At 41.1% G+C, this 14,584-nt stretch overlaps 1 protein-coding gene across 2 annotated transcripts in view; it reads left to right on the top strand.

Moving 5' to 3' along the window:
* The first annotated feature begins 2,773 nt into the window (after window positions 1-2,773).
* Window positions 2,774-14,584, top strand: part of eef1e1 (eukaryotic translation elongation factor 1 epsilon 1) — a 37,871-nt gene continuing 26,060 nt past the window's right edge. Inside the window, exons 1-2 of one of the 2 annotated variants that reach the window (XM_060900904.1) lie at window positions 2,774-2,894; window positions 12,304-12,501. In XM_060900904.1, the coding sequence (XP_060756887.1) occupies window positions 2,811-2,894; window positions 12,304-12,501 (282 nt within the window). In that variant the 5' untranslated portion in view covers window positions 2,774-2,810. The remainder of the gene's footprint in view (window positions 2,895-12,303; window positions 12,502-14,584) is intronic. The other variant, XM_060900905.1, reaches the window with a different exon arrangement.

The raw sequence follows: 14,584 nt of genomic DNA, 5'->3' as shown, positions 1-14,584 counted from the left end.
TAATTTACAAGTCAAAGTTTGGACACACCTACTCATTCATGGGTTTTTATATATTTGACTATTTTCTACAATGTAGAACAATATATTTATTCTATCCACATTCACTGGATATGAGCAATCGCATGCTTTGATTGGCTACTCTACTACTAGGATATCAACTCATGTACTGTGAGGAGAGAAAAACAAAATGGCAGAGCATGTTGCTGAACCGAGGATAAAATAAAAACTCTACTTGAAAACAAAACCCCCAAAAATACCAAAAAAAACCAACAACAAAATATGGAATAAAAGTATTTGATGGTAAGAACATATCTTTATTTTTCAAGAATTATTATTACAGCATTTTTCACAAATTGCTACTGTTATTTCGCCGGTTTGTTTACATTCTAAGCCGAAATGATTTTGTCAGACGTTTTGTATAAAGTTTTTATTTATTGAATTTGCAAAAAATAAAAATAAAAATGCTCTGTTTCTTAAAATCCAGCAAATGTGGATATAAAAAAAACAATTATTCCACTCAATCTCGTCGTACATGGCTTATAGCCGACTCGGCACTATGTGCCTCGTCAGCTATCAGCTCATGTATGACTTGATTTCGTGGAATAACTGTGATATACTGTATAAATCACCAAATTAGTTTAATATTTCCTATAGCAATGGTATGTAACAGTTTTATAAATTAGGTTGTCACTTAATTAGCTACAGAGATGCCATGCTATTGCAAATTCATGCAACAGCTACCTAAATAAGTGCCATTTAACTATATAGAATTCATGTGAATACTCATCTCATCTCATTATCTCTAGCCGCTTTATCCTGTTCTACAGGGTCACAGGCAAGCTGGAGCCCATCCCAGCTGACTACGGGCGAAAGGCGGGGTACACCCTGGACAAGTCACCAGGTCATCACAGGGCTGACACATAGGCTACGTTTACATTAGACCGTATCTGTCTCGTTTTCTTCGCGGACGCACTGTCCGTTTACATTAAACCCCCTGGAAAAGCCAGGAAACGGGAATCCGCCAGCGTCCACGTATTCAATCCAGATCGTGTCAGCTCCGGTGCTGTGTAAACATTCAGAATACGCGGATACGCTGTGCTGAGCTCTAGCTGGCGTCTCATTGGACGACGTCACTGTGACATCCACCTTCCTGATTCGCTGGCGTTGGTCATGTGACGCGACTGCTGAAAAACGGCGCGGCCTTCCGCCTTGTATCACCTTTCATTAAAGAGTATAAAAGTATGAAAATACTGCAAATACTGATGCAAATACTGCCCATTGTGTAGTTATGATTGTCTTTAGGCTTGCCATCCTTCCACTTGCAAGTAGTAAGTGATCTGCGCTGGGATCACACACACAGCGGCTCAGTCCCGAATCACTGCTTGTTCACTTCACTCGCGCGCTGTGTGAGCTGCGCAGGGCCGGAGTGCGCACCCTCCAGAGGGCACTCGCTGTTCAGGGCGGAGTGATTTGGAGCGCAGGATGCCTGCGGAGCCGAGCGTATCCGCGTATTGGTGTTGCTGTGTGCACGGTTAATGGTTTTAGTGTAAACGCGAATCGTTTTAAGAACATTAATCTGATGATCCGCTGATTCGACGTAATGTAAACGTAGCTATAGACACAGACAACCATTCACACTCACATTCACACCTATGGCCAATTTAGAGTCACCAGTTAACCTAACCTGCATGTCTTTGGACTGTGGGGGAAACCGGAGTACCTGGAGGAAACCCACACGGACACGGGGAGAACATGCAAACTCTGCACATTAAGGCTCTCGCCGGCCACAGGGCTTGAACCTGGACCTTCTTGCTGTGAGGTGACAGCGCTAACCACTACACCACCGTGATGCCCCATGTGAATACTATAATGCAGATTTGTATTATATCATGAGACCAGCCCCTATTCATAAAATATATCGTTCTTGGTTGTATAAAGCACCATATCATAGCAAAAAAAATCATAAAGGCTTTTGAGTAAAAATTATTCCCTATATAATTCAGTGAATTTAATAGCAATCTGCATTTGTGCAAAACAATGTCTATGTGCATCGTTTATGAAAAAAGTTTTATTTCTCTCTTTTGGAGAGTTTCCACTTTCTGAGTGATAAGGTGTGATCTGACTGTTGGAAGTGAATGAATTAGTTGGAAGAAGCGCTCCTTTCCTTCAGTCACATCTCAGGATGTCGTCTCTACCTGGTCAACATCGATTTAATAAGCTCAACTTAATTGACAGCTGATGTGCCATTATAGGAGAGTCATCCAGTGATCCATATAAACATGAAGACAGTATGAACGAGAGATAGAAAAACTCCAGACATGGGCTTTGTTTGTATGATTCAGTTTTCAACCATTCTAGTGAAAAGAGATTTGTAAGTATACACATGCGGCAGTGTTATGATTTCAAATTCATATTCACAACTTGGGCAGACATAACAATACCGAGTTTTTCTTGCACTATCAAGGAACTGAAAATTATAAAAGTTTTAAATAATAATTTGAATGTCCTCCAGCTCCAACAATATACCCTGATTCTTCTGTCATTTGGCTGTACTTTTATTATATATAGTAACTGAGCAAACAACAAAAATGCATGTTAGCCTTTATCAAGCACATAACTAGTTCACAGAATGGATGATGCAATTATTTCTTAGTCTTGGGTTTAACAGCATTAGACGGTATGTCGTCATATCAGATCACGACTGTTTTCGACTCTTCGCTTCCGGCACTCGGCTGTCAATCCTGGCGGTGGGTGTGGCCTCATCGTTTCTACCAATCAGCAAGTGCGTACTGCTTTCCTCGTGCGGCAAGATGGCGTTAAGAGAGCTCTCCTCGTTGGAGAAATTTCTGGGATTGAAAAAGCTAAATAAATACAGTACGCAAGGAGAAAGAAAGGTGATTTCAGACACTTTTACTGGTTCTTTTTGATCTCAGAAGTGGCAGATGCTGAGTGTTAGATATATAGACGCATTTAAGTGTTAACATAAGGTTAAGCAAATTGTTAGATGCTGATAATATTTAGCTATGCTAGCTGCATTAATCGTGTAGTGCAGGGAAATATGGTTTTGATTTGTGGCTTTACGTTGAATAAACGAATGAGAGTATACATGTAAAGTAGAAACAGAGGCTCGTTATATGATCACGCGTGTTTATGAAGGGAGACAGCATGGCGTGATGGATTAAATGACTGGTTGTTGGCTAGTCTGTATGGACTCACTCACTCCAATAGTCATTTTTTGCTTAGGAAAGAACCTTCCTAACTGAATGAAAAGACACGGAAGTATCTAAGTGGCAGCCGTGATAAGAGCTGTTTAAATTCTCTAAACACTAAGAAAACGTGTTTCGTGGTTTCTTTCCTATCTCCTTTGGCAGAGGGTACACTAGTCCTATCTCCTTTGGCAGAGGGTACACTAGTCCTATCTCCTTTCGCAGAGGGTACACTAAACCGTCCTTTACGAAAAGGCAAGGCAAGTTTATTTATATAGCGCATTTCATACACCGTGGCAGTTCAATGTGCTTTACAGAAGTGAAAGCAAAACAGTAAAGAATAGAAAATAAAATAAATGGGGAAGAAGAGAGGGGAAAAAAGAATTAAACAATAATAGAAATAAAATGAAGTAAAAGTTCAGTAAAAAACAGCAGAATAAAATAGAATAAAAGTTAAGTAAAGTTTAAAACATGCAGAGACTGTAAAAGTTAAGTAAAGTTTAAAACATGTAAAGATGAAGATATTTATAAGTTAGCAGAAAGCATCTGAGAACAGCTTGGTCTTTAGTCTAGATTTGAAGCTGCCAACAGCAGGAGTATTTTTGATGTCCTCTGGGAGTTGGTTCCATAGCTGTACTGCGTAGTAGCTAAAAGCTGCTTCACCACACTTTGTTTTAACAACAGGTTTTACCAGTAAATTTTGCTGCTGTGATCTGGTAGATCTGATCGGGTTAGGCCGCTGCAACATATCAGAGAGGTAATTGGGCCCTGTACCATTTAGAGATTTGTACACCAGCAGCAATTCTGTAGCTTACTGGAAGCCAGTGAAATGAGTTAATGCCCACAATTCCTTGCGGCAGCAACATTTTAAAGCGATACGCCTTCTGTGCACCATTCACACAAACAAAAAATTATTTAATAATTGGGATTAATGTCAATTAATATGAACAGACAGGAAGGGGAGTGTGAGCAGCCATTTTCAGAATCAAGTTTATGGGTTGTTTTACAATCAGGGTACGCAAGCTAAAAATCACATTTAACACTTATTATCTTCAATATCAAAAGGCTTGACTAAATAAACTTGGTTGTTTATTGTAGCCCTGTGATAGCTCTATTTACCATGCAAAAAAAAATTGGTGATAACGTTATTTTTGGTGAATGTATGGCAATATGTGTCATATTTAGCAAAATTACTTGTCATTTAGAAAAAGTGCTTTTTTTGACCACAGGTAGCTCCAAAAGGGATGCACTTAAATCATTCTTTATACCATAAAACAAATATTTGGTTCCATATCATTGGAAACATAGTTAAGTTTTAATGTTGAATGCCAGTTAAGTTTTCAGACTATTTTGATCAAATTAGTATGTAATTGTGTCAAAAAAAAAATGTCCTCTCCGAGACAGCTAATTTTTCAATATAAAATAACATATCTAAAATGATTATTTTCATCCTAAAATGTGGTCACGATATTGGGACATAAATATTAGAGACAACACAAACACAAAGCTTACAGCCTTATATTTAAAAGCACTATAGAAGTAGTGGATTCTGAATTGTCAAAAAAAAGTCCTCTCCGAGAATCACTTCATTTGTTTCTCCCATCTTATAGCAGATTACACAAAACTACCATACACACATGTCAAAAAATTACCTGAAATCTGTTCTTTAACTTGTCCTTCACTTAAAAACTGGTACAAGAACCAGTTTGAATCGATTTGAATTTTGGACCCCTGTAACACAAACTTTGTACCCTGATTGTAAACCAACCCTTACTGCCAAGTGCATTCTCACATGCAATAAATTTGCTTTGGTGCTTGAACAGTTAAGACAGAAGAATTAAGAAAAGTAGTAGTTATAGAAATTTATAATGAAAAATGTACAAATTTGAAAAGTGGACATATTTAAGGGGTGTCTGTGCGGGATGTTTTGAAGCCCAAGCTGTACAGGGTTTCCTGGAATGTGCACAAATGGGTCACATGATGAAGAGGAACAAGAGTCATGACATGAATGTGTGAGAAGAAAATATGTGCAATGGGTTAAATAAATAGCCAAGCTGCACAGTGTGTGCCGGAATGTGTAATAAAAGTTCACAGAATGAAGATGCGCAAAATCACAGTTCAGAGATGAAGTGCATTGATGTCACATCTTCAGTGTGACAATCGTTTTGTGACTGGTTGCCTATATTTCTTTGTTTATTTCAATTCCAACCTTGGTAATGGAATAATACTTTTCATTGTGTTGTCCACGTTTATATAGCCTGCATTAAACAACATAAGAATGCAGAGAGAGAAGATGCACATTTTATAGTGCATCTTTGGAATATTGTTTCACACAGCAGACCCGTGTTGATAACATGCACCATTGCATGATTGCATAGCCTAGTGTAAGTGCAGTCGGATTCTTTTAGTACTGCAGTTTTTTGTTTGTTTCTTTTTAAAAAGCACTACAGTTTTTTTTCCTACATCCTTATGAGTTCTCCTTCACATCTTTCCTTGACCTTGTGACATTTTCCATCAAGGTCTGTACAGGGATAAATGTGTACAGTGCTTGCTAATAGATGTGCGTGATGAATTTAAAAAAAAAAAGGGGGGGGGGATAATGGTTAATGATGGGCATGTCTGTTTCGGATTTTTTTTCCTCACTGATAGTCAACACACTTTAATCGATGTTTAACTGTTAATTGCTGAGAAAATATAGGCCTATTTAGCATGGATGAGTGACTATGACACCAATAAAAAATGCTTTAGAAATTACAAGTACTTTTATTTTTTCCCCCAAGTGCAAACAATTCATAACTGATGTAAATAATTAGCAAGATGCTGCCAGACTTTGCAATGAGCAAAATGAAACAAAAATTTAATCCTCCAGCGGTAAGTGCACTTAATGGGCAGGTTTAGCAGTCTAAGTCTCCTGTGTAGGAAAATACTGTGAAACTCGGGCCTATTAAAATGAACAGCAAGTGGGCACACTTTCTAAGCAAATGTAGAAAGTGTTTGGCTCGACATATTTGCCGGCTGGATGACACTAGAGCACCCAAACAACTGATGTATGGTGAACTTGCCCGTGGTTCTCGCCCAGTTGGTCGACTGAAGCTCAGTTTCAAAGACACTTGCAAAAACGTGCTCAAATGTGGGATGTCCTTAATGGTTGGCAGTCTTCTGTCAATTGTAGGCATGAGTGGCAGAGCCTAATTGAGACTGTTTGTTTGTGGAAACTATACCAAGAAGAGAGTTCTTGCATATGAAAGGAGAAGGGTACTTCAGAGAGAGAAGAGGTAAAAACTGTGTATTTACTCATCTGCGGGCGTAAGGCTTATATATGGGTACACTTTCTAATGTATAAGCACGGAAAGTGCTGTAACGAAAACCAGTTCCATTATCAGGTATATGTAATTTTAATTCATGATGAGCAATCATCATTTTAACAAAATGGAAAGTTATCATTTTCACACCTAAAAATCCTATGGCCTATTTCAACCTGGACAACTTGTTTACTGATTTTTATTCAGAAATCAACATGTTGTGGGGTTAATCTTGTGCACTGTCTATGTATTATGAGACCCACAGCAGAGAATACCAGCTCAGATGGCACTGATGTCTCTGGCATGCTCCTGAAAACCCTCTCCACAGACCACATGAATGGGCAAAATGTCTTTTCTCCACCATTAAACAAATCCTCTGCATTATCTCCTCAGACTGCTGGGAATCACATCATCTCCCAGCTAACATGGAGGCCAAAGTTTGTTGTCCTCTATCTCACACACAATGCTCATGGATGTTTATTTCGCAAGTGGTACTGCATTGCAGTTGTACTACTGCTGTATTTCAACACTTCACAACACGGCTTACATTTAACCTCGTTGTCCTTTCACTCGAAATTGTCCCGAACCCTACTACTTTTAGCCCGTTTCATTTCGCTCAGACTGCAAATATGGCTATAGTCTGTAGGCACCTGTATTGGCTACATGTGTCGATATGACCCCATGAGTTGATAGGCTGTAATGTTAGCCCCTGTCCCATATTTCTTTTATACTCTCTGCATTCTTCTTACCACACTACAAACTTTTTTTTTTTACAGTTTAACTGAGTGTATCAATCAGTTAAAACTCATTGGTTAAACAGTGAATTCTAAACTCCTAGTTAATGAACATTAATAGCATTAGACAGTGGAAGTTTATTGAATTCTTATTCAGAAAAATTTAAACACCTTGGATTATTTATTTACTTGATACAATTTTATTAGTTCTCATGATGCAGTTGTCCATGGTTTAATTCAGTTGAACTTTTAGGACCTGCTGCACATGTAATGTAATTTATGTTAAAGGTAGACTGCCTTTCAGATTTTTCAAGTGTAGGTCATAAAAAGAATTTTCCCTGACACCCAATTATTTTTGTTTAGTGGACCGAAAGCTACTGAATTCGAATCACAGACTTCCAATTTTGTTTTTTGTTTAATAGTACAGTTCATGAAATTAGGGCCATGTGGCCTTAAATTCTCCATTATTTTTTCCTGCTTCAACATGACCCAATTCAAGATACTACATCATGGATCACGTGGTGGGCTTTCCCTGTTCGCGCAAGGCATTGTGGGATACAAATTTGAAACAGGAGAGAAAAATGGAGGACACGTGTGCAAATTAAACGTGGAAGACCGACTACAGTGGAAAGCGAGAAGAAAAGACATTATGTTGTGAAGGAAAGGAAACGCAGGACCGAACTAATAAATATCGGTGGTCAGCAAGCACCTCGGTGTGATCAGCTGTTCGTTTAGGGACAAAATCATGTAACTGTCAGTGCACGGTCAAAGGTAAACTTGCGCATGCGCACACAAATTTCCTCTGTCTGTTTGATAAAAGTGTACACACCCCATTAAAATGATAGGCTTTTTTGATGTAAAAAAATGAGCCCACAATCAATAATTTTAAAACTTTTCCCACCTTTAATGTGACCTATAACCTGTGCAATTCAATTGAAAAACAAACAAATCTGTTGGGGGGGGGAAACGTAACATAAAAAATGTACAATAAGCTGGTTGCATAAGTGTGCACACCCTTAAACTAATACTTTGTTGAAGCACTTTTTGATTTAATTACAGCATTGTCTTTTGGGGTAGGAGTCTGTCAGCCTGCCACATCTAGACTTGGCAATATTTGCCCACTCTTCCTTGCAAAAGCGCTCCAAATCTGTCAGATTGTGAGGGCATCTCTTGTGCACAGCCCTCTTCAGGTCACCCCACAGATTTTCAGTTGGATTTAGGTCTGGGCGCTGGCTGGGCCATTCCAAAACTTTTTTGGGGTCACTGTCATGCTGAAAGATGAAATTCTTCTTCAGCTTTTTAGCAGACACCTGAAGGTTTTGGGCCAAAATTGACTAGTATTTAGAACTGTTCATAATTCCCTCCACCTTGACTAAAGCCCCTGTTCCAGCTGAAGAAAAAGAACCCCAAAACATGATGCTGCCACCACCATGCTTCACCCTGGATATGGTGATCTTTTGGTGATATGCAGTGTTGTTTTTGTGCCAAACATACCTTTTGGAATTGCAGCCAAAAAATTCAATCTTGGTTTCAGCAGACCATAACGTATTTTCCTACATGCTTTTGGGAGAGTTGATGTTTTTTTGTTGTTGTGTTTTTTTTTTTGCAAAATTTAGCCGGGCCTGGATGTTTTTCTTTGACCCTACCTCATAGTCCAGACATATGGAGAATACAGGAGATTACGGTCACATGTAATACACAACCAGTACTTGCCAGAAATTCCTGCAGCTCCTTCACTGTTGCTGTAGGCCTTTTGGCAGCCTCCCTGACCAGTTTTCATCTGGTCTTTTCATCAGTTTTGGAGGGATGTTCAGTTGAACCGTACAGGTCACATTAAAGTTGGGAAAAGTTTTGAAATTATCGTGGTCTCTTTTTTTTTTTTTTTTTACATCAGAAAAACCTATCAGTTTAACAGGGTGTGTACACTTTTTATATCCACTGTATTTTCCACAATCTGTATTAATGCAAATAGTTAGCTGGCCATACTTTTGAGTAATATTGGTTAACACTTTGCAATCCAATACGAGGTGGGTGCCTTGGCGGGCCAATTGCTGGCTGACAAAACTGGCTCTTCGAACATGGAATATAACCTCTATGGTGGGAAAGGAGCCTGAGCTGGTGTGGGAGGTAGAGTGTTACCTGCTAGACATAGTCAGGTTCACCTCAATGCACGATACGGGCTCTGGACCCAAACTCCTGGAGAGAGGCTGGACTCTATTCTGGAGTTGCCATTGGTGAGAGATGGTGAACAGGTGTGGATTTTCTCATAGCCCTCCAGTTTGATGTCAGTATACTGGAGTTCACCCCAGTGGACAAGAGTTGCTTCCCTGAGGTTTCAAGTTGGGGCACATGCGTTGACTATTGTCTGTGCTGATGCACTGAACACCAGTTCAGAGTATTCAACCTTCTTGAAGGCCTTTGGTGGGGTGCTGGAAGGCACCCCTTTGGGTGACTGTCATTCTGCTAGGGGACTTTAACATTCACATGGGCAGTGATGGTGAAACCTGGAAGTGTGAGACTGGGAGGAATGGCTCACCTGATCAGAACCCGAGTGGTGTTCTGTTATTGGAATTCCATACTCGGCATAGTTTGTCCATAATGAACATGTTCGAGAATAAAGGTGTTCATAAGTACACTTGGTAAAAGAACACTCTAGGTCTTGGGTCAATGATTGAGCAAGACCTGTGGATGCAGGTCTGATGATACAATGACAAAATCACTCCGGTAAAGAAAGGAGCTGAGCTGTCAACTCACAACCACCTGGTAGTGAGTTGGATCAGATGGTGGGGGAAGATGCTGGACAGACCTGACAAAGCTAAACGTATATTGCAGGTGAGCTGGGAACGTTTAGCAAAGCCCCCTGTTGGAGAGATCAACTCGCACCTCCAGCAGAGCTTCTCCTGAATTCTGAGCGAGTTTGGGGACAGTGAGTCCGAATGGACCATGTTCCATGCCTCCATTGCTAAAGCAGTTCTATGGTGCTACGGTCGTAAGATTGTTGGTTCTAGTAATGGCAGCAACCCCCAAACCCGGTGGTTGACTCCAGCAATTAAGGGAGTCGTAATGCTGAAGAAGGAGGCCTTCCAAGCCTTGTTGGCTTGTGGCGCTCCTGAAGCAGCTGAGTGGTACCAATGGGCCAAGCAGAGTTATGGAAGTAAAAGCTTGGTTGTGGGAGGAGTTTGGTGAGGCCATGGAAAAAGACTTGTGGTTGGCCTCAAAGAGATTCTGGCAAACCATCAGGTGGCTCGGGAGGGGAAAGCAGTGCTTTGCCTGTGCTGTTTACAGTGGGGTTAGAGTGCAGTTGACCCTCAACTGGGGATATGGTTGGATGGTGGAAGGAATACTTTGAGGATCTCCTGAACCCATTTCGCATGCCTTCCATCGAAGAGGCAGAGTTAGAGGACTTGGGTAAGGACTCGCCCATAACTAAAGCTGTCGTCATTGAGGTAGTTAAACTCTTCAGTGGCAGCGTTCTGAAAGTGGATGAGATTTGTCCTAAGTTCCTGAAGGCTTTGAATGTTGTTGAGCTGTCTTGGTTGACACGCCTCTTCAACATTGCATGGAGGTTAGGGACAGTGCCTCTGGACTGGCAGACTGGGATGGTGGTTCCCATCTTCAAGAAGGGGGACTGAAGGGTATGCTCCAACTTTAGAGGGATCATGTTCCTCAGCTTCCCTGGGAAGGTCTCTGCCAGGGTACTGGAAAGGGGGATTTGTCCATTAGTCGAACCTTGGATCCAGAAGGAACAATGCGGTTTTCATCAGGGAGCACTTGTCAAGCTTTTTACCCTCTGAGGGATTCTGGAGGGTTCATGAGAGTTTGCCTAACCAGTCCACATGTGCTGCTTTGGACTTAGAAAAGTCATATAACCATGTCCCTCAGGGAGTCTTGTAGGAGGTGCTATGGGAGTATGGTGTTCTGGGCCCGCTGACATGGGCCATTAGGTCCCTGGACAAACGGCACAAGAGCTTGATTCACATGGCTGGCAGTAAGTCAGACTTGCCAGGGCTGCCCTTTTGTCTCTGATTCTGTTCATAATTTTTATGGACAGGATTCCTAGGTGCAGTCAGGGGGTGGAAGGTGTCTGGTTTGGGGGCATCAGGATCACATTGTTGTTTTTGCAGATGGTGCGATCCTTTTGGCTTCACCAAGCTGTGACCTCCAGTGTGTCCTGGGATGGTTTGCTGCTGGGATGAGAATCAGTACCTTCAAATCAGAGGCCATGGTCCTCAGCTGGAAAAGGGTGGAATGCCCTCTCCAGGTTGGGGGTAGGTCGCTGCCTCAAGTGGAGGAATTTAAGTATATCAAGGTCTTGTTCACAAATGGGAGACTGACAGGTGGATTGGTGCAGCATCAGCAGTCATGCGGTTGCTCTACCAATTTTTCATGGTGAAGCGAGAGCTGAGCCATAAGTCGAAGTTGTTGATTTACTGCTCAGTCTACATTCCTATCCTCACCTATGGTCATAAGCGCTGGGTAATGATCAAAAGAATGAGATTGTGGATACAAGCAGCAGAAATGAGCTTTTTCTGTGTGATGTCTGGGTTCAGCCTTAAGGACAGGATTAGGAGCTTGGACATTCAGGAGGGACTCAAAGTACAGCTGGTGCTCCTTCACATTGAAAGGAGCCAGCTGAGGTGGTGTGGGCATCTGCCAGGGAAGGCATGTCAGGCTTGTCCAACCAGGAGTAGACCCTGGGGTAGACCCAGGACATGCAGGAGGGATTATATTTCTCGGCTGTTCTGAGAGCATTTTGGCATCCCCTGGAGGAGGTGGCTGGAGAGAGGGAGGCTTTTGAGACTGCTGCCTCTGAGACCCAGAACCGGATAAGCCGTAGAAAGTCGATGGATGGTGAACACTTTTTTAGACTAGCTATTTGGACTGCCAGGTAAGTAGAATATGAAATGGAGCAGTGCATTTGTCAGGGCTACCTAGTGAATGTATATATCCATGCCTGTTCAAACTGCTGTGGGTGTGGGTTGCGGGGTTGTAGTTTTTTTTTTGGGGGGGGGGTTGGGGTAAAGCTCATTAAGCCAATGATTATCCTTTTTCACTTTTTAGGTCCCTGTTCTCCAGAACAACAATGGTCCATCTTTGGTTGGTTTGGCCACGATCAGTTCCCACCTGGTACATGAGGCTAAAAAAAGAGAACTGCTGGGAGATTCAGCTGAGCAGAGAGCTGTTGTCCAGCAGTGGCTGGAGTATCGATTGACCCGACTTGATAACTGCTCTAAAGATGAGGTCAAGATTATACTCAAGGTAAGAGGCCTTGTCATGTATACAGTCATTTTAACAAAGGTTAAGTGGCTGAAATTATTTTTATGTATATATGCAGTGGTAATAGCCCCACCTGATGTCTCTTGGTTAATTGTCAGGGACTACAATAGTTTGGGTGTTTTTATAAACCTCAACTCTAAGTTGGATGTGTCTGTCATCCTCTGTCAGTCTTTGATAATTTCTGTGGTGTCCATACAAAAAAAAATTATAGATAAACAACAGCATTGTTAATCAGTTAAACTACTTAGTTTGAATTTCTCAAAAATAACAAGATAACTAAATCATGCCTTTAAAGAAGTTTTGCAAATTTATTGAAAATAAAAAAATCGAAAACTTCTCATTTAGATATATATTCAGACTTTTTGCTAAGGCTCTAGAAAAAGGCTCTAATCCCTAACTGCTCCCCAGACTGCTCTGGGTATGTTATACATCGCTGTGGATAAGAGTGTCTGCTAAATGCCTGTAATGTAATATAATGGAATGTGTTTCCAGGTTGAGGGTACTCTGTTTGGCTGCTGCTCCTTGCTGGCCAGTGCTTTGTATGTTTGTGCTTTTCTGCAACTTCGTTGTTTTGTGGATCTGTGTTTTTTGTCACTTTGTATGGTGTTACTAATGATTAGACTTAATTTTCCCCTGCTGTACTCATTCTGCTGCAGATCCTATTGACTTTTATTTGGATTAATGCCACTGCAGCTTTTTAAAGTTTCTCCTGCTGCTGGCTACTGCTAATGCTAACTGCTCACTGACCCTGCTTTCCACAAGTCCTCTCCCTTGTTGATTTTCTTCTCCTTAGTTCAGTTGGCAGGAGAGGTTCCAGACTTTTACTAACTGTTCGTGGTGGTTTATGACTGAGTCATTTACTTTCCCACCTCTCATGTATTGAATAGGCGTTGGGCTACCACTGGGTTCTGGCTAATATGGCTTGCTATGACAGTTGTGTGGCAGGCTTGTCTTTGCTTTGGCATGTAACTTCCAAGATGTAATGTGCTAGCAATGCTTTTTGGGCCTGTGTATGTAGAGATGTGTACACTTTGGGACTGGTTTACAGTAAGTTAGTTTTTGTCACTGGCCAGAAGGGGTAGTTGGGTTCAAAATCTCCTGGCCCTTCCCAATTCCAGGTGGCCCTTTAGTCTATCTAGCGTGAGATCAGGGACAGACTAAAGAGGGGTAAGAGTGAGGGTTGTAAATCTAGAAATATTAACGACCACTTTATTTTAGCTATTTTAGCACTTTTAGAAAGCAGAAATTAACTGAAAATTTACTAACATTAAGTTGTGTTCATAATAATTTTAGTATAATAAAAAAAGAATGTATATGGTTCTATTTTTCAGCAAATCTAACAACTTTTTTTTTTCAAAAAGTGCTCAAATTTAAGGGCACTAGATTTAGATTTACAGTACTTAAATCATATACAATAGTACAGTTTTGCTTGAAGTAGCTGAGTAGAATGTATTACAGCATATTTTAGCCACCTTATATAGAGGCTGCATGTAACTGTGAACTTGTGTGAAATCACTGATAATGTTCTATCACGTCTGTGTCTACCTGTCACATCCGTGCACATTGGCGCTTGCAGCAGCATGTCTCGGACTGAAACTCACATGCTGCGCTCAAGCTCATTAGAACGAATTGTCATGCACCTGTTCCTGATCAGAGCGCAATCACAGCTCGTGTATATAAGGACTCTCCTCACATACAGTTTGGGAAGTGTATGAGCTGTTCCTTGTATCTGACGTAACCTAGCCTTGATTACTGTTTTGCTACTCTGGTTTTGACTTTGCTTTCTGTTTTCATTGCCATGTTTTGCCCTGCTTGGCATATCCTGTTTGTGCCTTGCCCGATCTTTGCCTGTTCCTGGTTCTGCTCTTTGCCTCATGTTTTGGAACTGTTTGCCATCTTGCTTTCAGATAAACTCTTCCTGCACTTGCACCCGTCCATCGTCCATTCACGTGATACTACCTTCTCTCCAGAAACTTCCTCCAACACTGTGCCTACCTTCTGTCCAGAAACTTCCTCTTGCACTATGTCCACTTTCTCTCCAGAAAGTTTAAAAAATAAATTTTTA

Source organism: Neoarius graeffei, chromosome 19, assembly GCF_027579695.1.
Source record: "Neoarius graeffei isolate fNeoGra1 chromosome 19, fNeoGra1.pri, whole genome shotgun sequence".
NCBI lineage: Eukaryota > Metazoa > Chordata > Actinopteri > Siluriformes > Ariidae > Neoarius > Neoarius graeffei.
The sequence above is the reverse complement of the archived record's forward strand: the minus strand, read 5'-3'. Positions and strand labels throughout refer to the sequence as shown.